A 25,392-nucleotide genomic window follows, 5' to 3' on the forward strand; every position below is an offset into this window, starting at 1 on the left:
CCAGAGGCGAATTTAAAAAGGTCTCTGGTTCCCTCCCCACAGACAGTCAAAATTTTAGTTCTCCCCTCTTCTCGAAATCATTTTCCTATCTTCTAGGAAAGTCGACCAGTTGACCATTAGGCAACTGCTTGGTCCTGTCCCTTCATCACTAAACCGGCCACTGATATAAATACAACCTTAGTATGGCCACAGAAAAGACGGAGGGCGTTTCCATGGAGGAAACTGGCCCGGGGTTGCCGCCCTTCACTTCCTCTGACTCCGATATGGCGGTAGAGGAGAAGGGAGAAGAGCTCGGTTTCTGGACACGGCTGGGATGTACGCCAGAGTCATTCAAGAGGCGGCGAGTGACTGGGGGAAACCAGCTCAACCAGACCCTGAAATCACGACATTTGCATATGATTGCAATTGGCGGAAGTATAGGTGCCGGCCTGTTTGTTGGTTCTGGCTCTGCGCTGGCCAAGGGTGGTCCAGCATCGCTGGTCATCGACTTTGCGATCATTGGTATAGTATGTATAAATTTATCCCCGGTCCATAGCCCAACTTTTAGAGAGTGCTAACGTTGGTATAAATAGATGATGTTCAATGTCGTGTATGCGCTCGGCGAGCTGGCCATTCTTTTCCCTGTCTCTGGTGGATTTTATACCTACTCTGCCCGCTTCATCTCGCCCGCATGGGGCTTCGCCATGGGCTGGAACTATGTTTTCCAGTGGCTGGTGGTCCTCCCGCTTGAGCTGACAGTGACATCCCTGACGATAACGTACTGGAAGGTCAATATTAGTGTTGCGGTGTGGATAACGGTTTTCTTGGTTGCCATCATCATCATAAACATCTTCGGGGTGCTTGGATACGGGGAGGAAGAATTCTGGGCCAGTGCAATCAAATTGACCTCCATCGTCATTTTCATGATAACCGCCATTGTACTGACTTGTGGCGGAGGTCCAAAGGACGGTCTGTATGGGGAGTACTGGGGAGCCAGGCTATGGTATGACCCTGGGGCTTTCCGCAACGGTTTCAAGGGTATGTCTCCAGTCTACCTCACGAGTCCTGTGTAGATAACTGACTGAGGAATAGGATTCTGTTCCGTCTTTGTCACTGCTGCCTTTGCCTTCTTTGGCACGGAGCTAGTTGGGCTGGCGGCAGCGGAAAGCAAGACGCCTCTGAAGTCACTCCCATCCGCCATCAAGCAAGTCTTCTGGCGAATCATCCTCTTCTATATCCTGGGCCTCTTCTTCATTGGCATATTGGTACGGAGCGATGATAAACGACTACTTGGCGCCAACACCTACACAGATTCCAACGCATCTCCCTTTGTAATCGCCGCTAAGGATGCAGGACTTAGGGGCTTCGATAGCTTCATTAATGTCATTATCCTTATTTCAGTCCTCTCCATCGGAAACTCTGCGGTTTATGCCGGCTCTCGAACTCTGACAGCCATCTCTGAACACGGGTATGCCCCCCGTATCTTCTCATACGTCGACAAGGCGGGCAGGCCTCTTTTCTCGACCATCCTGGTCATCGTCTTTGGTGGCCTAGCATACGTGAATGTTTCTGGAAAGGGGCCAGTTATCTTTGATTGGCTCCAAGCCCTTTCTGGCTTGACTGCCCTTTTCACCTGGGGAAGTGTGAGTTGAATCCCCGGATACTCTGTTTGAGTATCACCTTTTTTTTTTTCTCAATAGGCGAGTTTGGCTGACAGGAGTAGATATGCTATTCACACATTCGCTTCCGAGCTGCGTGGGCTCTCCACGGTCGCTCCCTGGACGAGATACCCTTCAAGTCGTACTTTGGAGTGTATGGGTCATATCTCGGTTTGATCATCATCTTTATAGTTTTCATCGCTCAGGTATGTTTTTTGTCTTTTGCTTGTTCATATACAAGTTTATTTGTATCAGGTACTAACTGACCCCTGAACAGTTCTATATTGCAGTGTCTCCACTCAAGGGCGAGGCCTCGGCGGAAGGCTTCTTCAAGTCCTACCTTGCCCTCCCCGTCGTCCTCTTCTTCTGGTTCTGCGGCTGGCTATGGAAGCGTGAGGGCTGGACGAAGATCGAGGACATCGATATCGACACCGGCCGCCGAGAGATTGACTGGGAAGAGCACAACCGCCGCATGGAGCTCATCAAACAGGCGTCCTTCCTCAAGCGATTGACCCATCGCTTCTTCTAGACTCTAATATGCGGATAATATGATCGTGTGCCTGGTGTATAATATTTAATCCAATCAAATTGATTAATATTCTTCTTTTATTCTCAGTCTGCCATCCACATTCCTTCAGACTAAAACCACTCAGCAAGCCTTGAAAAAGCAAAGAAGCTCCAGGCAAGAAAAGAGTCTCCAGCCATGATCTTGTTCGCTTCTTTGCCCCAGAAGCCTAACGACGAGCCAAGCAGGGCCCCATGAAGGCGCAAAAGTGTGTTGTTGTCTTCGAGGGAGGATCTAGCATCGCTGCCAAAAGTTGCAGTCAACATCGACATCAAACGACTTTGAACATCTAGATAGAAGTCGTATATATATAAAGAACCCAGGCTCGTTCGGCCGGGAGAACACCCCGTATAACTACTATTTATCGCCCGAGACGACCATGCAGCGCGTCTAAACCCCTGGTTGATGCCAAAAGAAACGAGGAGAGAGAAATATATATCTAGCAAACAGCCCGCTCACCATCTCTGGACGACAACCAACGACACCAAACTTCACAAGATGATGCTGACTCTGAGATGATCGGTTCTTCCCATCCATCTCGTTGGGCATGGCAGTGGGGAAGGCCATGCATCAGACTATCGCTTCTCTTCGTGTCCCACAGCAAGGATGTGTGAGGCCCCCAAGCAGCGACCAGAACGATGTATAACATACAAGCGTATACATCTAACAACTAGATGAACACTGCCAAAACTCCGTCCCGACCTTGGTCTTCCCGAGAAGGAGAAACAGGCCCATGTCTACCGATGCCCGATGCCGTGAGCGTCACTTCATCTGCGCCGATGCTGGGCAGCGCCTTGGACGGCTTGAAGGCTCGCGAAGTAGCGTCCGCTAGTCGAGCCGTATGAGCCAATATGAAGCCCGCCAGGACAGAGCCAGATAGCTAATATCTCTAGCGTCTAACGGGCCAAGCGGGAGTTTTCTGGGGTTGTATTACACTCAGTACACCCTTCTTTTTAGCATCCAGCATGGTGGTCTAACTATGTGTTCGGACTCGCCCCGGGGTCTCGGGATGGGCCAGGGATGAAGCTTCATGGCGCTTCGTATATACCAAAAATATACCTCAGCCTATTCTACGAATCTCTAAAGGAGTTAATGGCTGTCGAGGACGAGAATGATGGGCAAGCCCGTGTGACTTGTCGACGATGATCACGATAATAAGAAAACGAAGAAGAGGAGAGGACAGAGAGGACAGGGCAAGATTAATCTAACTGTCTTTCTTGGCCGCCTCTTGGGACGATTCTTATGAGTGATACGCTCTTGTAGAAGAAGAGCAAAAAAAGCATATACACATTCACAGCGTGTTCCACCGCTGTTTTGGGTCCCGAGATACTCGCATGGCTGGTCCTGTGGACTCCATCGACATCGTGGAGGCAGCATGCAGATGCGGCATACGCCTCGTGTCTCAAGCTACACCTCTCGGGTGGCTATCCCTTAGTCTCCAGGGATGCCTAAACAAGACGTCTTATATATTATTATGGACTCCCCTTCAGGTTGCAGCCAAGGCACCGGCTACCGTCCACTTATCGCAATCTTCCCAACCCGTTCCGTGTCCATACTGTGGTCTATAAAAAGCGAAAGGACAGCCGAAGTTCCCCGGAACGGCCAGCAGGGATGCTCTATGAAGGGAGGTGTCTTAACACTGTATATTTATACATACGTACAGCTGGTTATAAGAGTGGCTAAAAGATAAGGGAACGACTTGGCCAACTCTATGGCCCACCTTGCCTGAGCAACTGGAATCACGACATCGCAGCCACCGAGCCAGCCAGACAGACCAGACAGAAGACAAGACAGAACAAGACATTCCAAGGCTTCTCGTCTAATTTTCCCCAAGGCTTCTTCTTTCCCCGGTGGCGTATCTCCAACATGATACGGTTGTCTTTGCGCGCTTTTAGACGGAGAGTATATATGTCAGACTGTGTTTTGAGAGTCGAGCTGGTCGCTGTTACATACACACCGCGAATCTCTACGACTCCCCTGGCTCTGTTCGAAGGATGTTGCTCCGTCACACTTTCATATGACCGTCCCTAGGTTCGGTGCGAAGGAAGCGCTGCTCGAGAACCCGTTCCAATCTCCACACGAGAATATATATGACAAAAAGAAACGAGAAAGCCACAGCTGCTACTCACACTAACTAAGTATGTATATACTTAGTACGGAGTAATAGGCCTGCATGGCTCGCTGTCGGAAATATAGTGGAAAGCTCCCCGGACGAAGATCGATGGTCTGAACTCAAGGTTTTCCCTTTCCATGTCTGATCGTTTAGCTTTTTTGCGCCGGGAAGTTGACGACAGGGCGACCATGTATGACGTCGACAGGGGTCAGCCTCTTCTTTTCACACCTTCTCACGACTCTAACGATGGGGACGAGAGAAGATTCATCTCTGTCTCTTCTTTTCTTCTTCTCGGTTTCTGCTTCATCCCGGTCTCCCCGTTAGCGCAGTCGATACGACTCTAACCACATGGACAGCTCCTCGCCAAGGTTTCAACCGTCTGTGAGAGATATAGAGGAGTTAGCCAGCTGGTATCTACTGCTACTACCAGATATATAAATATCTCCATAAGGTACCTCTGGAAGGTCCTTGTCTGCCAGCAGCATCGGTTTCTCTCTCACATACCATTGAAGTCACCATGTCTGCCAGCAAGCTCGGCCGCACCCTGGCCAAGGGGGTAGGGATCGATGTCGACTATCGACAGGAGCCCAAGGAGTCGATGCGCACAGCTGCAGAGTCCATACGGTCATTGGAACATTTCGATGAAGATGAACCGTCCGCGAAGGAGTGGTTGATGAACCATAGACCTACCGTTGCCGGAGCATCCAGCTACTTCAATTCTCTCTTCCCTTTCTGGAATTGGATCTTCCATTACAACACCCAATGGCTCATGGGTGATATCATTGCTGGTGAGCAGTCCTTGTCTTGTCCAGAGAGAGACTTGATAGAATACTGACATCCACAGGTGTCACTGTCGGGTTTGTCGTCGTGCCCCAGGGCATGGCATATGCTCTGCTCGCCAGACTGCCTCCAGAGTACGGACTGTACACCTCCTTTGTCGGCTTCATCCTCTACTGGGCCTTTGCCACCTCGAAGGATATAACTATCGGTGTAAGTATTCGTCTCAATGCCACCTGTTGAGCCTAGCTGATGGACCATACAGACCGTCGCTGTCATGTCTACCATTGTTGGCAACATCGTCACCAAGGTCCAGGCTAAGGAACCCGACTTCTCAGCACCAACAATCGCCAGGGCCCTCTCCCTCATCGCTGGCGGAGTCCTGCTCTTCATTGGCCTCACCAGGCTCGGCTGGATAGTCGAGTTCATCCCCCTGGTCGCCATCACCTCCTTCATGACCGGTGCTGCCATCTCCATCGCCGTCGGGCAGATCCCGGCCATGATGGGCCTCAAGGAGGTGAACAGCCGAGAGTCGACGTACAAGGTCTTCATAAACGTCTTGAAAAACCTGGGACACACCAGACTTGATGCTGCCATGGGACTGAGTGCCTTGGTCGTGCTCTATATCATCCGATTCTTCTGCAATTACATGTCGGAGAGACAGCCCAACAGACGCAAGATGTGGTTCTTCATCTCGACCCTGAGAATGACCTTCGTCATCCTGCTCTACACCATGATCAGCTGGCTCGTCAACAGGAACATCACCGACTATAAAAAGGCCAAGTTCAAGATCCTCGGAACCGTTCCAAAAGGTATGTTTGGCCTAGTAACGCGCAAATAGAAGTGGTAGATGCTGACTCCCTTGTCCAGGTTTCCAACATGCCGGTGTTCCCGAGATCAATGGGAGACTAGTCAAGGCCTTCGCTCCCGACCTGCCCGCAACCATCATCGTGCTCATCATCGAACACATCGCCATCTCCAAATCGTTTGGAAGAATCAACAATTATGTTATCAACCCTTCTCAAGAACTAGTGGCCATAGGCTTCACCAACCTCTTTGGCCCCTTCCTGGGCGCCTATCCCGCCACTGGATCCTTCTCGCGAACGGCCATTAAATCCAAGGCCGGTGTCCGCACCCCTCTCGCCGGTATCTTCACTGCCGTCATTGTCCTGCTGGCCCTGTATGCATTGACTTCTGTCTTCTACTACATCCCTCTGGCCAGTTTATCTGGCCTGATCATCCATGCTGTCGGCGACCTGATCACTCCTCCCAACGTTGTCTACCAGTTCTGGGAAGTCTCACCGCTCGAGGTGCTCATCTTCTTCGGAGGTACGCTCGTCACCATCTTCACCGAGATCGAGAACGGTATCTACCTCACCATCGCGGCGTCTGCAGCCCTGTTGATCTATCGCATCGCCAAGGCAAAGGGTACTTTCCTGGGCCAAGTCAAGGTGTACCGTGTGACCAAGGACAGCAGTCTCCAGAAGAGTGACAGGTTTGGTGAAGATACCAAGCTGACATCGAGAGATGCCTTCTTGCCCGTCGAGCACCAGGATGGCTCAAATCCATTGATCGAGGCCCAGTCCCCTCACCCTGGTGTCTTCATCTACCGTTTCAATGAAGGCTTTACCTATCCTAACGAGGGTCGCTATCTCCACAACTTGACTGAGTACATCTTCAAGGTGACCAGGCGCACGCAGCTCGACACCTTCGCAAAGCTCGGGGTACGTTCTAGCCCTCTTTTCCTCTCCCCTTACCACACAGATAAGCTGACATGCAGATAGGATCGTCCATGGAACGACCCCGGCCCCCGACGTGGCGAGGCCATCGACGTTCACGACAACCGCCCCATCCTCCGCGCCATCATTCTAGACTTCTCATCCGTTAACCATGTCGACGTCTCCTCCATCCAAGGCCTCATCGACGTCCGCAACCAGCTCGACCGCTACGCCGCTCCCGAGATAGTAGAATGGCACTTCGCCTGCATCTCGAACCGATGGACAAAACGCGCCCTTGCCTCTGCTGGCTTTGGCTACCCGTCTCCCAAGACTCCTGAGCTGTTAGGAAACTGGAAACCTATCTTCAGCGTCGCTGCTGTGGGTGCGGAGGAGGTCGTAAATGACAAGTCAGCTGCATCCCACCGAGCCAACGCGTCGAACCCCACAGCTCCCTCAGACGACCTGGAGATTGGCCAGGTACCGTCCTCTGACGACGGCGAATATGAAGACGAGAAGAGCAGGGGCGTCTCCACCCATATCGACTCGGTTCCAAGGTCAAACGCCTTGCCCAGACGGGTTGGAAATGTGCACTGCATCAACAGACCCTTCTTCCACATTGACATCCAGGCTGCAGTGGAGAGTACCCTTCTCAACATCGAGACCAGGGCGTCCTCAGCCAAAAACTCGTCACCCCCTAGCGTCACCAAGGGCGTCGTCGAGTGATCTCTCCTCTTTTTTTTTCCCAACCTGTCTTTTCCTATGTATCTTTTGGTCTCTTGGGGGGATATCTAACGAATCTTTGTCTATATCCGGCTCTACATCATGTCGTCTTGCCTTTTCACGTCACTCTATATACCTATATACACTGCTTGCTCTCCATCCAACTGCCCATCATAATAAATAAACTAAAGATAACCATGTTTTTAAGCATATAATTTAAGTTGTGGAAGCTTTGGACTTGGAATGTCTTGGCACGGGGTTCCGGGTTTGCTCCGGGGTTGAAAAACCAACCGCAAGGGTCGGCATTCTTGCTGCCAGCGAGATAGCCGATGCCACGAAGGGCTTCGAGGGTCCGAGCTGCTGCAGATAAATAAGACATCGTCGCCCGTCTTCCTGCCCCGTCCTGTTCTTCATGCGTCTAGTCGCTGTAGCAGAAAACACCAGACTCACACATCCATTATGAACTTCGTGTCCCGGCTGTATGCCAAGGGGCTCCCTCGCGGAGTGAGGCTGGCGATAACACGACCCCAGCAGCTGAAGCAGCCACGTTGCTATGGCGGACAGAGCACAGCTCGTCGCTGGAACAGCAGTGCCGCTGGGGGAGCGGCGGCGGGCTCCTTGTGGAAGACCAGCTATGTCGTTGGCTCTGTTGCTGCTGCCATCGGGGCTGGGTACGCACTTGGTGTTTACAACTCAGGGTCTCCCTCTCTTGGATTGCTGAGCCATGAAGTTTCCCCGGTATACGGGTCTGTCAGAGACTTTGAAAAGGTGCTGTCTCTCCCGTATGACTGACTATGGTGTATGGCAGGCAATAGCTGACTGCTGCGTGATCAGGCAATCTCAGAGCTACGGGAGATACTGGGCGAGGACGCCATCAGCACCGACGAGGAGGACCTACGGGTACATGGCTACTCCGAATGGTCGACGGTCAACTGTGACCAGCTCCCCGTTGCTGTAGCGTATCCTAAATCGACTGCTGATGTATCTCGAATTGCACAAGTCTGCTACAAGTTCAGGGTGCCCATGGTGCCCTTCTCTGGCGGATCGAGCCTTGAGGGCAACTTCTCTGCTCCATTCGGCGGCATGAGCATCGACTTCGCCCATATGGACAAGATCGTAGAACTACACACAGACGACCTCGACGTCGTCGTCCAGCCGTCGATCCAGTGGATGGAGCTGAACGAGCAGATCAAACACTCTGGCCTCTTTTTCCCCATCGACCCTGGCCCCTCTGCCAAGATTGGCGGCATGATTGGCACTAACTGCAGCGGCACCAACGCTGTCCGCTACGGAACCATGAAGGACTGGGTTATAAACCTGACTGTCGTCCTTGCTGATGGACGGGTGATAAAGACGCGGAACCGTCCTCGAAAGAGCTCTGCAGGGTATAACCTCGCGGGTATCTTCGTTGGATCGGAGGGCACCCTTGGACTGGTTACAGAAGCCACCCTCAAGTTGGCTGTCGTGCCAGAGGAAACCAGGGTAGGAGTCGCCACGTTCCCGTCCATTAGAGATGCCGCCAATACAGCCATGGCCGTTATTCGTTCGGGCGTGCAGGTCCAATGTGTCGAGATCTTGGACGACGTCCATATGGATATCATCAACAGAGCCGGCGGGACTAACAGGACCTGGAAACCCGCGACCACACTCTTCTTCAAGTTCTCAGGTACACGCAACGGAGTGGTAGATTCGATCAGTCGGACAAAGACGATCGCAAGTGACAACAACAGCACTTCCTTTGAATTCGCCACGACGGAAAAGGAGGTCCACGAACTGTGGTCTGCTAGAAAGCAGACACTCTGGAGCATGCTGGCTCTCCGGAAAGAAGGATCAGACGACGTCTGGTCGACTGATGTCGCCGTTCCGCTTTCTAGGCTTCCCGATATCATCGGTAGGGTTACATCCGACTTTAGTCTACGATATAAATATACTAACAGGGTCTAGAACTGTCGAAAAAAGATTTGGACGAGCTAGACTTGTTTGCTGGTATAGTCGGCCATATCGGAGACGGCAACTTCCACGAAGGAATAGTATACAACAGGAAGAACCCGGCAGAAGTAGCAAAGATTGAAAAGTGTGTCCACGACATGGTCGACCGTGCTCTGGAGATGGATGGATCTTGCACGGTTAGTCAAGCTGACCCCGATAATGAACTAAACCCCCAACTGACAAGAGACAGGGCGAACACGGCGTCGGTATGGGAAAGAAGAAATATCTAGTCAAAGAGCTTGGGATGGATACACTCAACGTCATGCGAAGCATCAAGCAGTCCCTTGACCCGCTCTGGTTAATGAACCCGGGGAAGATATTCGATGCAGTCCCGGGAGAGGAGGAGAGGAAAGGGAAGAAATGAGCCCTACTTGAAATTGACCCTCGATCACTGGCACAACCCAAGTGATCACTTTTCTACGGTATAATATAGGAAGGCCAACCGCAGTCCGTTGGATGTTATTACATATGATCGGGGCTGGCTCTGGTCCTTCAACGTTGCTAAGGCAGTCTGTATGCAGATATATAATAGCACATATTTCGGATATACTTATACGCACCGCAATTCAATTTACGACATCGCTTCTATACTCTGTTCAGTCTATCCCGTAGCATATATAAAACATCGAGATATAACACCGAGTGCCCAAAAGGGAAACAGGCCACAGGTCGCATGACTAAGCATATACTTACATAAGCTGCACTAACCCGAATAGAAACTTAGGGCTAGGGCACGCGAATCCACAACTTTTCCATTTTCAACTTCATCGACAGTTTTTTTCTTCCTTCAGCGACGAGCGACGCAACATCGACTTCTCGACAACTTCACCTCCAACGTCGACAAATACATCAAAATGGGCCGTGGACCGTACGTATAACATGATCCAGGATATAATTGATGTGAAATGCTGACGGCGTGGCAGAAAGAAGCACCAGAAGCGCTTGAGCGCACCATCGCACTGGCTGTTGGACAAACTGTCCGGAGCCTATGCTCCTCGCCCATCCCCTGGTCCTCACAAGCTGAGAGACTGTCTCCCTCTCATTGTGTTCCTCCGTAACCGGTTCGTCGTTGGCTTCTTCACTCGATTCTCTGGCGATGTTTTCCTAACCTTTTTCCCCGAACAGTCTAAAGTACGCCCTCAATGGCCGCGAGACCAACTCCATCCTCATGCAGCGTCTCGTCAAGGTCGACGGCAAGGTCCGCACCGACTCTACCTACCCTGCCGGTTTCATGGATGTGATCAGCATCGAGAAGACTGGCGAGAACTTCCGCCTCATCTACGATACCAAGGGCCGCTTCACCGTCCACCGTATCCAGACCGAGGAGGCCGAATACAAGCTTGGCAAGGTCAAGCGTGTCCAGCTGGGCAAGGGCGGAATCCCATTCTTGGTTACGCACGATGCTAGAACGTGAGTCTTGACCGGCCTCTGTGTTTTACGCATCATTCAGTCGTTGGACCAAGGTGTGGTTGATTCCTGTCGTGCGTGGAGCGAACGGAGATGGAAGTTGAAGTTTGCGAGACGGATGACGGGAGTATATACCATTATACCATGGTTATCGTCTTGTTGGATCTTGGGAGATGTGGTCCACCCATTACCTCTCCATCCAACAAGCACGACGACTCTTGTTCATATATTATGAACATTTTGCTCTGGCTTGTTTCGTTAGCTGACGGTCCTTTCTAGCATCCGTTACCCAGACCCCAACATCCGTGTCAACGACACCGTCAAGATTGACATTGCCACCGGCAAGATCACTGACTTCATCAAGTTCGACACTGGTGTCATCGCCATGGCCACCGGTGGTCGTAACATGGGTCGTGTTGGTGTCATCACCCACCGTGAGCGTCACGAGGGTGGATTCGGCATTGTCCACATCAAGGATGCCATCGACAACACTTTCGCTACCCGCGAGAGCAACGTCTTCGTCATCGGCCAGGAAAAGCCCTGGATCAGCTTGCCCAAGGGCAAGGGTGTTAAGGTACGTACTCTCTTCTTCTCCCATGAACTTTATCAATACCCACATACTAACTATTGTTCCAGCTCACCATTGCGGAAGAGCGTGACCGTCGCCGTGCCATGGGCAACTAGAGTATTAATCTGGTCGCTGTAACAAAAAAAAATAAAGTAATAAGAAAAAATCCAAATATATCCCTTTTTTCATCCCTAGGAGCAGGCGTTTATGTTTTGAATCGGTAGTCTACTCTTTAAAACGGGTGGTTGTTTATCCTAACGAAGCAATGTCAACTTATTCATGTTAAATGCCATGCTCCTTGATCTATGATACTGCCTTCTCGTATTTCGGGCAACAGTCTGCCATACATACTATTAGTAGTACTTAGTTTAACCTTCTGCCTGGACAACGCAAACGGAATAAGGCTGACGCAACGTGTTCGTGGACGAGTCTTGTTCTAGAACTCGTCTCCATCGCTGTCCTGCCCATTACAAGTTACTATGTACTTGTCACCTATCAGGGTCGGCGGTTAACAGGGACCGTCGATTGGCCAGGCGATCCCGTCCACACCTCGCATGACGTGACGCAGGATACAGGACGCACAATGCCTGACACTTGGCTGCCTTAACAATCCCAGAGCGTTGGATACGATACTTACTCATCTCACCTCGACCATAGTCATAAATGTAAAACTGCTTCTTCATCTTCAACGCCCTCTTCTGTCGAACATCTTCACACCTGCATCTCTATTTCTATAAATATCTCTGCCGGTTATGCACATTTTTGAGTCCGTGTGCATGGTCCGTGTCCCATGCGCTTACTAAGCCCGTCGATCTCCCGGACCATAAATCCGCCATTAACTCCATAAACCAACGCCCAACTCGACAGATGCAGGTGTCTTCCCAAGCCTTTCCCCCCTCTCTTCCATCTGCTTCTCTCCCAGCCTCTCTATCTCTCCTGAAGAATTTGCTCCTCTAGCCTACCCCATCGACTCCTCTTCTCCGCTCTCCAACCTCTCTGCAGAAACTTCTACCAGCCCACTGATGTCCGCTTTGGGAAAACAGACAAAGACTTTGTCCCTTGAAAGAAAGCTAAAGGCGGCGCTAGTAAGGTTGTAACGGCCGTACAGAAAACTCTGCTGCACGTAAGTTATGGCTCGTCACGCGCTTGTAACGGCCCTGTATCGACCTCCCCGCCCCCGCATGACAGCTGACTAAGCGGATAGGACAGGCTTAGTCATCATAACATCGGGGTTGACATGGAGACGACGATGTAGATGGAAGACGAGGAGATCGGACAGATGCAAGGAGAGAAGAAAAGGAAGAAGCAGAGATAAAAGGAACAGGCGTTTCTTTCTTGTTGCAGCTCGCTGTTTCTATCGTACATACATGTTGTTACATCCCTGTTTACTTGATCTCAGCAAAGTTGACTCCCGCCGCAATGTCCATCTCGATGTCAGCGTCCTCCTCTTGCCCGGTCTCTACTCTTCCCTGCACCTCCATCAATCCAGCCATCTCCCTCATCATCAGGTACGTAAGCCGGGTCTTCGTCATGCTGGTCACTGTATGTCTTGTCGTTAGATAGCAGTTCTATAGATCCAACGGATATAAAGCAGAATACTCACAGAACGCCATCGTGTCCTCTGGGAAACACCCCGTAGTTCGAATGAGCATGTTTCTCTCCGCCGTAGCCAAAAAGGGGACTTCGTTGATAGCCTGATAGCACAGGTCGTGGGCCTGGCGACGGATATGCTGCCCTCGAGGGTCAGGACGCCAGTGTGTCTCCATCATGTTGGTTATCTCCCTGTAGCAGTCGTCAGTGTTTGATAAGTATCACACCAGCCCGAAAGCAGGGAGAATATGTACATACCCAATGTAATATTCACGGAAGGCACTGCGGTACACGGTCTCAGAGCCATGCTTCTTGACCTGCTCGCGAAGATAGAAGTTGGCTTCGTCTTCCAGCAAATCGATGCACTCATGGAAGATCTCGCGGTGGCCATCCTGTGGCTGGCCATTCTCGCCCCTGACTTCGCCTGCCAACTCAGGTATCTCAACTCTTCCAGATAGCGTCAGATTTTCATGGAAAAAGTCAGACACCTCCGGCTGGATGTTGTGCAGCTTCAGCAGTTTGCTCAGATTCGAGAAATGGTCGTAGCGGGGAGGATACTGCAATATTTTGGTGTTTATTCCTAATTAGGGTCATCTAAAGTACATGATTGCTCTCCGTAACATACAAATTAACGTCTATTTACCACGAACTTTGTTCGGGCCAGCCTGTCTCAGAATTACATCCTTCTCATTTGCGACTTCAAAGATGCCAATGTGTTTGAATCCCTTCCCGCAATCCATCCCATGTCGTTATCGTAAGCTGTGTCGTGCCCACCCTTAAACTCCGTATACCATGCCATGACGAATAAATAACGTTTCATGTGTATCGTAAAAAGTGGCTCGTTATTTCATCACATATCAACATAGTCACCGATATCAAAACCATCAAAGTCGCCGTTGATGCGATATGGGTTGAAAGTGCGAGTACGAAGACCTGTGTTAAATAGATCATAGTAACCGTCGTTGTTGCCATATGGGAAACCATTCATAGCACGACGCAACTCTCCTTCAAAATCAGCCTGAGTGTAAGGGCCTGTGTTTCTTGCATTGTTGGCGGGAGTAGGGGGAGAAACGGTATCATTGTTCACAGATGAAGATGTAGTAGCACTGTTGTTTGTCGGAGTAACGGGTGTAGGAACCTGGTGTTCTTGTGGGTTTTCGTTCTCCTCCGAGTGATTCGTGTCTGGAGTTACATCACGGTGTTCAGTGTTCTGTCTAACAGTTGGTCCATTGGAAGCGGGTTTAGTAGAAGAAGTAGTCTCAGCGGCTGCGCTTTTGGGAATCAACTGAGCTGAGACCGCCATGGAGACAGCGGCAACTTGGTTTCCGGAGGCACTCGCCAAGTGAGTGCCAGAAACATAGCCAATTTGATAACAGTAGTGGACAACGTCATCAACAGAGAGGTTTGTCGTCAAGTCAATGGGATTGATGTGGGCATTGGGATTAGCTTTGATGAGGGAGAATTGCTTGTCCTCAGTCGAGACAACCTGTAAACCCATGGTATCGAGGTAATTTGCAACAGAAACAAGTCCAATAAAGGGTCCAATCAGGGCCAGGAAAGATTCAAGAGAAACCTGTCCGATATGCTTATCACGAATAACGGAATAGGCCTTGGCCACAATTGCCCATTTTGCTTTGAAGGGATCAGAACTCCATAAAAGTCGTAGCAGTCCAGACTTGACTTTTTGGGAGATATCGGGAAAAGCAGAGGAGTAGAAGCCTATGCAATGTTAGTCTTATGCAGGGTATTGTAGACTGCTGCTCACATACTTCGAAATGCAATAAAAGAGTTCAAGGGTCTCAATTTGGCATTCTCTCGAGAGCGTTTACGGGCAGCAGGGCGAGTAGTTGCCATGGCAGCAGGAGAGGCTTTGGAGGGAGAGGCACCCATGCCTTGAGCCGAGTCAACGCTTTCAGGAGCTCTCGTAGCGATAGCTGCCGATGAGTTCACCTCTTCCATGAATCTTTGAACTTGCTCAGGCGTCAAAGTCGTCAACAAGTTGCTGAATGCCCGATGTACGGCAGATACTTCGCTTCCAGCCATTTTAAAATGCCGGAGGGACTTTGCCTTGCTGTTTCTTGTTGATACTGAGGATCTTAGATCTAATAAGAGAAGTAAAGGGTAAGAAGTAATGATTCAGGGAATTTGATATGGTTAGAAGTAGAAGCAAGAGCAAACATTTCTTGCAAGCAAAGATTTTGGACCGAGGGTGTCGTTGTGTTGTTGGCTGGGAGGTGAACTTGAAGACAAAGAGAGCAATTCAATAGTATTCACCTTTTTTGGAAATCTGGTTTGCCCTTGTAACTAAAATTTAAGCGCCCGCTTTTAATACACCCTGGTATTTAACGCCTGTACAGCCCAATACCATACTACTTTTAAGTTTAAGCAGATTTATTATGTAAACCTCGTGGAGCCAAGAATTTCCATGAGCATGATGACTTCCAGTATCAAACATTATATACACATGGCATATCCTCATTAGTTGGGAAAACGAGACGTATGAATTTGTTCAATCTTAATCGTAGCACTGTCATGCTGCAAAAAGCATGGAATCTGGCGTACTTCATATCACAGAGTAATTAAAGAAGTCGGCAATATACTACAACATTATAGCTCCCTTATTTATCAGCAAAATATGCAACCAGTCTTTATAGGGCTATAAGCCTGAGAGTTGAGAAGGCAGTAGCCTCTGTCGAATACCCGGAGTTATCTCTTCATTTAAATTGTAAATTTACACGTAATAGTAACGCATAGGGATTTTCGGCGGTTATATTCGACAATGATGAGCCTCAGAGTCCTCATTATTGTAATTACAAAAGGTCATAGTTCTTATTCCCTATAGTCATCATGAAGGTTGAAGCACGTTGTAACATCTGACCTCTGACATCTCAGCCAACCTATCTCAGCCTCTAAACAATATCTTACTCAGTAGTGCACGGGATATCTTCCACAATTGTACGGTAGAGTATAGCCCTCACACCCTCCTGTTCGCCATTGTAATCAGTGAGGTCTTCATTCTCAAGACGTTCTGTACCACAATTAGATTCACGTCCATATATTATTGAAGGATCTCTCACCGATTACAACATTGAAGTTCTCCAGGCGATCAATAACACGATTATGCTTTGGGATGGGCATGCGGCGCTAAGTAAATATCAGTATAATCGAGTAGAAAATAAGTTAGAGGCATATGATATATGTACTTCATAATATGGATTTGGAGTTAGAGTGATCTGCCCCAACGTCAGTAATTGAACTTGAGACCAAAAAATGTAAGGAACACGTACCCAAGTGTTTTGATGCGTAACTTGACTTGTAGGATAAAGGGCTTCATTAAAAACCGAGTTCTTTTCGTAATTAGAATAAGCCTATAAAGTTGCATAAAAGCTTTTACTTACATTGACATTTCGCCGAGGGTCACGTTTTCTCGAGATAGAAGCCGGGTTTGCCTATAATGATTAGCACTGGAGAACTATGAAGTTCTATAGCTTTCACTCACTTCTCTGTAATTCTTTGCAACCATGTATGTACGTCTTAGCCACCTCAAATGGAGAGCCACACCCCCAATCGGCATAAGCTGCACATATCCGTTAGGCGGGCAGGGAGGAAGGACAACACCACTGCCAGGGCTCCCCTTTAAAAGGAACTGCTCCCAAGGCTTCAAGTCAGGCTTGAACGAAGGGCGGTTGATCCTCTGCAGGATCTGCTCCTCCCGTCTAGCAATCTCGTTAGCACGGAGGCGGAAGTTGTCTACGGCGAGCTGGTACTCTTTCTGCTTGCGCTTCTCGACCAAGTCCTTGATGCTATCCTCGAGGATATGCAGGAAGCGTTGATGGGCAGTTGCTGTGGGAAAAAGGTCCGGATGGGCCATCAGCCTGGTCAGCTCACGAACGACGCATTCCGACAGGCGTTTCGCATCATCTGGAGGAAGATTGACCTCATCAGGACGGTAGGTGTCTAGGCAAGCTTTGTATAGAGAGGCAAGGAAATCAGTGCTGCACTTGTGAACGGCAATGCCATCCCCTAGAGAATAATGTTAGCACATATCTATCAGGTATAAGTATCAGATTCTTACCGTTGAGCAAGCCAGGGTCATACCCTGCCCATGGCAAGGTGAAATTGGCTTGAGAAGGCACAACGCCGGCTTGTTCCATCTTGTCAGGTTAGGGCGGCTTGTCCTTGAGGATTGGTTTCCGTGAGGTCGAGATCGAGGTATGAGAGTGTAATTTGTTATGAAAAGTCCGTTGCTATGGGAAGAGAGAAGAAATTTTATGGTTGCTATGCCACCGCATTCCCCTAAGGGGAAATTAAAACAGAAGAGACACTAGATTTTATACTGTGGGTATTTGAGCCTGGGAAGGATTTGAATTACAGCAAGGAAGATATTTATCAGTATATTAGATTAATATATAGCAAGTGAGTCACTGCAACGGAAGTTCACGTTATGAAGATGTGAATGTTTTATTATCAATGGGCATGGATATTCCAATAAACATCAATTAGGCACTAATTGAGTACAAAGGCCGCACGGGTATATAAATATGCAAGTTCATTCTAAGAAGAGCTGCAGTTAGCCATCCAATCTCTCTCTAATTTGATAGAATACATCATATCATCATGTTGGCCATCATGATATGAGTTGAATATCAAACTAAGTCGAGTTGGACGTTGAGATGATGACTAATACAGTCATTCCCAGCTGCCGCCGGAGCAAAGAGATGTTAGAAGATGTCAATGGTAATAGACATTATGGTAAATGGCCACCTTGGAGGGTAGATAATGTTAGGCTTATATTTCTAGCTCTAGCTAGTCAGCTCGTCCTCCAGTCACTGCACCAAATGAACGTGGGGCAGCGCCATGGAGTGCCCGTCTCTTTATCACCACTTGGCCCCAACGGCCTCGAACATATCCAAAAGGACCTTCCACAGTTCATCCCTGGTTTCTTGGTGACAAGCGAAATACAGTCTTCATCATGCCCCTCGCATTTGGGTACAGGCTTCTTCGTAAATACCTTTGACCATGATTCTGTCGGGCTGCAGGAGAAGGCGACATAATCGTCAACAAAGGTCTTGGTCGTTTCGGTTGGTACAGTATCATTTGCTTCTGCAGTGGCTGATGGTTCATCAGTTGGGTTTGGCTGTGTTTCAGCGTGAGATCCCTGTGGTGAGATAGTAGAAACGGTAGCATTCTCTTCGCCGACGACACGACTAGTTCTTTCGGACTTAAAAAAGCCAGCAAGGGTTTGCTGGCCATTGCTTCGAGAACCAACAGGCCGGCTCTTTTGTTTCAAACGTTTCGATGGCGACACCTGAGCTACCTTGCCATGCCCTCGCTTGGTAGGGGGATTCATTGTCAGTGGCGTGTTTTTATTTTCCATCGCAATCTTGGACTGAGAGCCCGAATCAGAAGTTTCTGATCCAGTATAAGTATCTGTCTCTGCTGATACTTTTATTTCGCTGTTAGTCCGCGATAGAGAATGTTTCTTGAACATATCCTTTATATTTCTCCGGCGATCGAACTCCGGGATCATCTTTCCCGACAGTGGTAAAGGGGATATTTTCACAGGGCGAGGTTGCTCTATTCCGTCTTCAAATGAACCTATAGGATTCATAATGTCTAAAATATGAACGTCTTTTCCATCTAGACGTACTCTATCACCTATCGAAGCGTAAACGGGACAATGGTCGGACCCCTATAAAGTATTAGTATTAATACATGCCAAAGAGGGTGTTCGAGTTCAGCACATACCATAAGTCCCTCTTGAATGTTGGATTCAACAAACCAATGCCTTATATCATCACTACAGAGGATGTAATCGATCCTTGAACCATAATTTCCTGGTCGGGCATTTACCCTCTGTTCCCAGCACGTATACATGCCAGTACGGTGGGGGTGGAATTCCCTACAGAGATCACGGAGGACAGGGGGTGTCTCAACGTTGTCTGCATCTCCAGTTGAACCAACACGCCTCACTAGTGTATTAAAGAGACACCTAGCAGGGGAAGATATATACTCTTCTTCGGTTTCGGCGCTCTTTCTGATCCTTTCTGTAGCCGGCGCTGAATCAATCGGCGCTGGAGATATATTCAAATCTCCAGTCAAAACAACACGCTTTCCCATCTTTATAAGATTTCTCACCCGGGCGTCTAGTATGTTCAAAAAACCAAGTCGAAAACCATCTCGAGATTCATCTCGATTGGCAGGACAGTAAACACCTATTAAAACAAAAGCAGGGAACTCTAAGATTAAACATCTTCCCTCCGAGTCGAGCGCTACGGGGTCTATTTCAGACAGCTCCTCCATCTGTTCGATAGTAGGGTATCCACCGATTTGTTCGGAAGCAGGTAAATGACGAAACTGGGTGGAAGAATTTGGCGGGCAGAGTGTCCCGGTTATGCCCTCCTCTGCACGTATTGCAGCGCACTTCGAACTGCGGGTATATATCACAACCCCGGAATAGCCTTGATAGCGTCAACGTGAATGCCGGAAAACACTCAAGGACAGTTTATACCTTTCTTCTGCCTTGGGAGACTGAAATAGCAATCCCATCCTGGAACGAGCACCATATCATCTTGCAGGTCTTTCCGTTGAATCTTTGCTTCCTGGAAAATAACAACGTCTGCCTCGAGGATATCAAACATTGCCTTCAGAGCAGAAACAGTCAGAAACATTCGACAACAGCAGCGCTAGATTACAGTATACCCCAAACGTCCGGTTTCCCCTCCATGGCTCGTATGAAAACGGGTTCCTGGGAATACTTTATCAGCATCTAGCTGTCAGTCTGTACGGTTGCTGCCTGTCATATAGTACCTTATCCCATTTACTAGTCAAATTGTTAGTTGTATAGTAAACCAGTCATATCACCACCGAACTAACCATTCCACGTTGTTAACCGCAGCACCATTTTCCAATACTCTCCAGCATCCTCACATCGTTTTTATTCTTCTTCGTTTTCGATATTTCGATGTTGTCGAACTTTGGATGACGATCAGGCCATGTGATTACATAAGCACTAGCCACTAATTTGAACCACAAACGACTTCAACTTCAACTTCAACTTATTCTTCCACGATCAATCGTTGAGACTCTTGCAGAGTACCAATTGAAACAGCCATGATTTCCCGTCAACCCATTCTACGCGCCGCTCAGCGGGCCAGCATTCGATCTCCCGTCGCCCGTAACTTCGTCCAGCGCCGGTTGAACAGCTCTGTTCCCGAGAACGAGTTCCTCCGTGAGAGAGCTGCCGTGAAAGCCCACGCTGCCTCCACCAGCGGTAAGCAGTTTCGATGGCATAATTGAGCTGAAGGGAGGGAGAAACTAATTGTTCCTTTGCAGACTTATGGCGCAAGCTGTCTATCTAGTTCGTCTTTTCCACCACGAACCGAGTGCATGGCCAACGGACAACTAACTGTATGACAGCGCCGTGATTCCCACCCTTATTCTCGGATCCATCAACGCATACAACCTCTGGACTGAGCATTGGGAGCACTGGTCTCATATGCCCGCACTTGAGGAACGTGTCGAGTACCCATACCAAAACATTCGAAGCAAAAACTACTTCTGGGGAGATGGTGACAAGGTACGTGGACTTGAATAACATCCTATGAAATTAACAATGCTAACGAAACCAACAGACTCTCTTGTTAGTATAGCCGGTTTCTTACTGCGCAGATCATACCACCGTATCGCGAGATATGTGCCGATTACTAACATTTTCGTTTAGCTGGAACTCCGCCGTCAATTACCACAACAAGGACAAGACTACTTAAATTCGGTTTCAATCAACCAGCCCACGGCTGACGGATGCACTCCATCCCAACGCAATGTTATACCTACGTTTTTGGAGGACAACTTGCTGCTTTATACACCCAAGGTATAACATCACCATTGTAGAATAGGTCGAATTGTTGAAACAGAAATATATATCTTAAACTTCTAATGTGCCGTTGTTATTCCCGACTGCGTATAAACCCTTAAAATCTAACGAGCGTCAGCTTATAGTCATTGCATTGTATAAAGACATATTTATACACGGTGGCAAAGAGTGATAATGTCTGTATTCCATTTTTTCAGAGATACGCTTTCATAAATAGACAAGAATTGAAGTAGAGGAAAGAACAGGTAGAGGCAAGTTTATAAATATAATTCCAATAAGCGCAAACGCTTCACTCCATGTATGATATCTTACGCATTTCGCCAAGTTGCTTTCTGGCTTGACTGAGTGCATTTTCAAGTTGGAGAATTTCGACCTACGAGTAACGTTAGGTATATGGGACATAATATCGTATAAATGGGGAGGGATATAGAAAATCCATACCTGTTGCTCCATCTCTCGTACTTTGAACTCATGTCCGCTAAGCTTGGTGTAGTCGATGGCTTCGGTCTCATTGCGATTCTTCTCAGCAATGATATCCTGTACCTGCCGGACCAGGCTTCTACAGGCAGATCCAACGGCTTTGCTGGCCGTTTCTAGTCGATCCTGCGTCTTGCTCATGAAAGTAGCCTTGACTCGACTGGCTGCCACAAGCTGGGCGGTGCTGGCCGCTACATCGTTACTAGCAACGATCAGCTGCTCGGGCGAGTTTCTGCCAGAAATGACTCCATCAGCGGTCTCAATTAATGTGTTAGTTGACGTTGCCACAGCCTTGGCGGCAGATATCAACCCTTCTGTCCAGCGGTTGTTCTTCTTGTAGAATGCCGTTCGAGAGGAGCTACCTCGACCCTCCTTGACAATTTCTTGTTGTGATGCAGTGGCAGCTTTGATCAGCTCGGCGATTGCATTCGTTACCGCAATAGACGCCTCGAGGATAGAATCGTGAATGCGGAGTTCGTAAGTCGAGTAACCGTCGCGAGGTTTCTTCTTAAGCTTAGCTAGTCGCTGTGCTGCGGCTTCAATTGCATTGGCAGCGTTGGTCAATTCACGGTCAACGATGTCACCTAGGTCGCCAGCGCCTGTAAGCTTGTTGCTCTTTGGAGCGAAGGTGTCGACGAGCTTGGAGAGCTTCTGAAGATTCATGAGGACTTCATGGTTGTTGTTAATAACAACATCAGTCTTCTGAAGAGGTTCTAAACCTTGTAGACGGAAGGACTGCAGGGCACGGAAGAATGTCATGGTGGATTCTGCAGGAGATCGTGCAGCGCCAACGAGTTGGTCAGCTTTCTTATCATCAGTCGCGAATCGGGTCAAGCCCTTGGTGTTACTGAGGACGTCGGCAATAGATCCGGAGAACACGCTGACAGTACGGATGATTTCTGCATGTTCGCTGTTTGGTCCATCCGCAATGAAGTTGTTAAAGGCGGTCGAGAACTCAGTGGCACTAGCAGATGCTTTTTCAATCTGTGATAGTACGTAAGAGGGAGATGCATTTTGGTTTCCGGCTTGCATGGTTGAGTCCAGCTCATACAGTGCATCGTCTACTCGCTGTACACCACTTTGAAGCACAGAGTCGATGATGTCGTTAACTTTAGAAATTGAGCCAATAAGGACATCGTCGATCTGGCTGTCAAGGGCTTTATCTGCGTCTCCTTGACTCTATAATTGAGAGTCGAATGTTAGCACTAGTCCTGGACGAATATAACATAGGATGATACATACCAGTTTCAATTCCTCCAACTCTGTCAATGCCTGCTCCATTCCAGACTTGTATATCTCAATCTCCTCGTCCTTCTCTCGAAGCATGATTTCATGATCCGCGTTCAGATCGCCTCTGTTAGACTGGATTTCCTCAAGGGCCCGTGTTTTATTCTGTACGTAGGTAGATTAGCATTAGCAGCGGCTTATAAGAGCAAGAAACATACCCTTAGAGACTCCTCGAGATCAGCCATCTCACGGTTATACTTGGAAAGCATTGCTGAAATTTCCGATCCTTTGGCACGTTCTGCATTTTCCGCTCGCTCAATAGCCATGCGCAGCTCTCTCTTGAGCTTCTCAAGCTCCTCGCGGTTACCGCCAGTAACACGATCTTTTTCATGGAGAGCCCTATCACGTTCCCTGATCATATCGGCAAGCTCTAGATTCTTCGTCTTCATCTCTCGTTCGAGGCGCTCTCGTTTATCAATCGCTTCTTGCGCAGAGGCCGCCTTTAGTTTCAGGGATTTGGTAGTTTGTAGAAGATCTAAATGTTCCTGTCGTAGCTGGGAGTAGAGCTTGGCCAGCGCCTCATACTTTGTGCGCCAGGTGTTGAGCTGCTCCTGAAGAGATCGAATGAGATCATCCTTGGACGAATTTTGTGAATTGAAGTTTAAGTTGATTTGGTTCAGCTGCTCCTCGAGGTCCTTCACCCGTTTGTCGTATTGCTGAAGCATCAACTGGTCTCTCTCATACTGCGCGCGTGCGTTCAGGTTCTCTTGTTCGAGTTCTGCCAATCGTCCCTGAGTTTGTTGCTGGTACTGGCTGGCCATTAGCTGTTCCTGGGCCAATCTCTGTTGCTCGGCCTGTAACCTTTGCTGCTCTTCAAACTCTCGCTGCGCCTGTTGTTGGGCAAGCATTTGGTTACGCTGCTGCTCTTCCCATTGGCTTTGGAGTCGGCGCTGCTCAGCTTCATACTCCTCCTGCTGGCGTTTGGCCTCCGTCGACCAGAAATCATTGATGGGCTCCGCATCAGGGATTGTTGCTTTGGGTGGCGGAGTTGGCTCTCGTTCGGGTTCGTTAACTGGGCGTTTTGGAAGACTGGGCTTCTCCTCTTCCCCAGCGAGCAAGTTTGGTGGGTGTGGCGGGAGTTTGGGAACAGAGATTAAACTGGTAAGGTATCTTAAATTGGAGCATTCGTAATAGAATCTAATAAGGCGATGATATTGGGCATCATATCGTGCCCGAAGCGGTTCCAATGCTTCCTCATCTCCGGTTGCTATATTAAGTTAGTACAACGAAAGAAATTATAATGATTCTAAAGGTCCTTACTTGAGTGCATCGCCCGTAGCATGCTGGTGATAAACTTATAAATTCCATAGCTCTCTTGAACGAGAGGGACCAGCGCAGATATCCTGCACTCGTTATTCGCGCTGCCTCGGAAATGCGAAAAGATAAGTTTTTGGAAGGTATCGATTTGATCTTGGAGGGTCATGAGGTCGGTGATTGTTTCATAACTATAGCCGTGTTAGAAGCATTCGAGCAGGGCCGGGTGATGGTACTATACCCTTCGTTCGGATCGTTGATGGACTTGAGACTGATATATTCCTCGTACTCAAAGAGACCTGTATTCCACCGCCCATTAGTATTGATAACCTATAGTTATACGTCGTATGAAATATCCAGGTACACCACTGACCATTAAATTCCGGATGCTGTCGGTGGAATGCCAGCTTTGACTCCAGGAAGAACACATATTCTCGAATCAAAGGACCGTAACCTATACACCACCAGTCAGCCCCTTGTTCAGCGTAAAATCCGTACGTCGACAATAGTGTAGCGTCCGTCTCGTGTATGAGCACAGATTCACCTACCTCGAAGCCCTTCGCCCGTTACCCCTCTCATCAAGCTGTCCAGCCATGTAACATTTTCCTGCGCTTCTCTCACGGTAATAGGATGGCCTTCCTGCAGCACTTTATGGATCGTAATGAGTGCTTTAAAGGTCTGAACTTCGTCGGCGAGAATAGGTTGTCTACCAGCAGACGTCAAATCAGTAAATGCGCAGGCAACAATTTAAGGGGCAGGTGAAGCAGATGTGAACAGGTAGTGAGACCAAAGCCCTAGCTGCCAAAACTCACACTTTCATGCCAGACCAGAAGGGTACTGAGGACTTGTGGTCCCAGGTATATACGATACAGCTCCGCACATGTTTTCCTATTATACCGCGTTAGACCTCCATTCCTAGTATATGCCTAACATCCAACCGCAGTGTGCGTGGGGCGTACGTTTGGGAGCCGTTTCCTCTGTTCACATAGTCGCATCAGTACTGTTCAGTATAACGTTGTATAAGGGCAGGCAGCTCATACCGATGCTGGTAGCTTTGCGGATGTTGACCGCAAGGTCTGCTTCGGTTCTATAGTACGATGTGAGCTATCTCTGAACCCGCGTGGACTTTGAACGAGCCCTGACTCGTTCTATCAGAAGCTGCTCACCTGCTCATTGCTATGTTTCTTGTAGATGTGCCGTAACCAAGGGACATGTATGGGTAGCAGTCAGGCCACACAGGAGAGGTCAGTAACGGGCGTTCGAGCTCGTCGAACTGAGAAAAAGCTGATGCCTGGAGGCAGTCAAGCCCAGCGAAAGGAGTGAAGAGAGCGTATCAGCCCAATGGACTATTGTTTAACGGAGTATGTGTGGACGTTGCTGGCGCATCTCGCGGTGGCTTTTTAGGAGGAGGAAG

The 25,392-nt window shown here is 48.8% G+C and overlaps 11 protein-coding genes across 11 annotated transcripts; 6 read left to right on the forward strand and 5 right to left on the reverse strand.

Moving 5' to 3' along the window:
• Window positions 1-182: 182 nt before the first annotated feature.
• On the forward strand, window positions 183-2,166 carry MCYG_08063 (arginine permease; the record flags this gene model as incomplete). Its single annotated transcript, XM_002842934.1, has 5 exons — window positions 183-506; window positions 573-1,017; window positions 1,072-1,622; window positions 1,703-1,843; window positions 1,915-2,166. 5 exons carry the CDS (start codon window positions 183-185, stop codon window positions 2,164-2,166), a joined length of 1,713 nt encoding a protein of 570 aa, XP_002842980.1.
• A 583-nt stretch (window positions 2,167-2,749) lies between these two features.
• On the forward strand, window positions 2,750-3,348 carry MCYG_08064 (uncharacterized protein; the record flags this gene model as incomplete). The annotated part of the gene is made up of 3 exons (XM_002842935.1): window positions 2,750-2,842; window positions 2,877-3,041; window positions 3,160-3,348. 3 exons carry the CDS (start codon window positions 2,750-2,752, stop codon window positions 3,346-3,348), a joined length of 447 nt encoding a protein of 148 aa, XP_002842981.1.
• A 1,484-nt stretch (window positions 3,349-4,832) lies between these two features.
• On the forward strand, window positions 4,833-7,533 carry MCYG_08065 (sulfate permease II; the record flags this gene model as incomplete). Its single annotated transcript, XM_002842936.1, has 5 exons — window positions 4,833-5,103; window positions 5,160-5,305; window positions 5,358-5,904; window positions 5,963-6,816; window positions 6,877-7,533. The coding sequence occupies 5 exons, from the start codon at window positions 4,833-4,835 to the stop codon at window positions 7,531-7,533; spliced, it is 2,475 nt and encodes an 824-aa protein (XP_002842982.1).
• A 456-nt stretch (window positions 7,534-7,989) lies between these two features.
• On the forward strand, window positions 7,990-9,883 carry MCYG_08066 (D-lactate dehydrogenase; the record flags this gene model as incomplete). Its single annotated transcript, XM_002842937.1, has 4 exons — window positions 7,990-8,280; window positions 8,365-9,421; window positions 9,475-9,656; window positions 9,710-9,883. The coding sequence occupies 4 exons, from the start codon at window positions 7,990-7,992 to the stop codon at window positions 9,881-9,883; spliced, it is 1,704 nt and encodes a 567-aa protein (XP_002842983.1).
• Window positions 9,884-10,312: 429 nt separating this feature from the next.
• Window positions 10,313-11,610, forward strand: MCYG_08067 (40S ribosomal protein S4; the record flags this gene model as incomplete). Its single annotated transcript, XM_002842938.1, has 5 exons — window positions 10,313-10,387; window positions 10,443-10,580; window positions 10,645-10,929; window positions 11,206-11,500; window positions 11,563-11,610. The coding sequence occupies 5 exons, from the start codon at window positions 10,374-10,376 to the stop codon at window positions 11,608-11,610; spliced, it is 780 nt and encodes a 259-aa protein (XP_002842984.1).
• A 1,269-nt stretch (window positions 11,611-12,879) lies between these two features.
• Window positions 12,880-13,824, reverse strand: MCYG_08068 (uncharacterized protein; the record flags this gene model as incomplete). The annotated part of the gene is made up of 4 exons (XM_002842939.1): window positions 12,880-13,034; window positions 13,098-13,276; window positions 13,343-13,664; window positions 13,728-13,824. 4 exons carry the CDS (start codon window positions 13,822-13,824, stop codon window positions 12,880-12,882), a joined length of 753 nt encoding a protein of 250 aa, XP_002842985.1.
• Window positions 13,825-13,934: 110 nt separating this feature from the next.
• On the reverse strand, window positions 13,935-15,127 carry MCYG_08069 (alpha-box mating type protein; the record flags this gene model as incomplete). Its single annotated transcript, XM_002842940.1, has 2 exons — window positions 13,935-14,803; window positions 14,854-15,127. The coding sequence occupies 2 exons, from the start codon at window positions 15,125-15,127 to the stop codon at window positions 13,935-13,937; spliced, it is 1,143 nt and encodes a 380-aa protein (XP_002842986.1).
• Window positions 15,128-16,005: 878 nt separating this feature from the next.
• Window positions 16,006-17,238, reverse strand: MCYG_08070 (conserved hypothetical protein; the record flags this gene model as incomplete). The annotated part of the gene is made up of 6 exons (XM_002842941.1): window positions 16,006-16,112; window positions 16,162-16,228; window positions 16,372-16,452; window positions 16,483-16,533; window positions 16,584-16,927; window positions 17,160-17,238. The coding sequence occupies 6 exons, from the start codon at window positions 17,236-17,238 to the stop codon at window positions 16,006-16,008; spliced, it is 729 nt and encodes a 242-aa protein (XP_002842987.1).
• A 656-nt stretch (window positions 17,239-17,894) lies between these two features.
• MCYG_08071 (ap endonuclease) lies at window positions 17,895-19,725 on the reverse strand (the record flags this gene model as incomplete). The annotated part of the gene is made up of 3 exons (XM_002842942.1): window positions 17,895-18,776; window positions 18,833-19,545; window positions 19,596-19,725. 3 exons carry the CDS (start codon window positions 19,723-19,725, stop codon window positions 17,895-17,897), a joined length of 1,725 nt encoding a protein of 574 aa, XP_002842988.1.
• A 472-nt stretch (window positions 19,726-20,197) lies between these two features.
• MCYG_08072 (Cox13p) lies at window positions 20,198-20,853 on the forward strand (the record flags this gene model as incomplete). Its single annotated transcript, XM_002842943.1, has 5 exons — window positions 20,198-20,357; window positions 20,420-20,444; window positions 20,504-20,663; window positions 20,732-20,766; window positions 20,808-20,853. 5 exons carry the CDS (start codon window positions 20,198-20,200, stop codon window positions 20,851-20,853), a joined length of 426 nt encoding a protein of 141 aa, XP_002842989.1.
• A 396-nt stretch (window positions 20,854-21,249) lies between these two features.
• MCYG_08073 (SlaB) lies at window positions 21,250-25,203 on the reverse strand (the record flags this gene model as incomplete). Its single annotated transcript, XM_002842944.1, has 12 exons — window positions 21,250-21,333; window positions 21,402-22,616; window positions 22,680-22,829; window positions 22,883-23,931; window positions 23,985-24,169; window positions 24,220-24,277; window positions 24,352-24,432; window positions 24,527-24,684; window positions 24,791-24,866; window positions 24,938-24,955; window positions 25,019-25,065; window positions 25,145-25,203. The coding sequence occupies 12 exons, from the start codon at window positions 25,189-25,191 to the stop codon at window positions 21,250-21,252; spliced, it is 3,168 nt and encodes a 1,055-aa protein (XP_002842990.1).
• Between the last annotated feature and the right edge of the window lie 189 nt (window positions 25,204-25,392).

This window comes from Microsporum canis, genomic scaffold (assembly GCF_000151145.1).
Source record: "Microsporum canis CBS 113480 supercont1.8 genomic scaffold, whole genome shotgun sequence".
NCBI lineage: Eukaryota > Fungi > Ascomycota > Eurotiomycetes > Onygenales > Arthrodermataceae > Microsporum > Microsporum canis.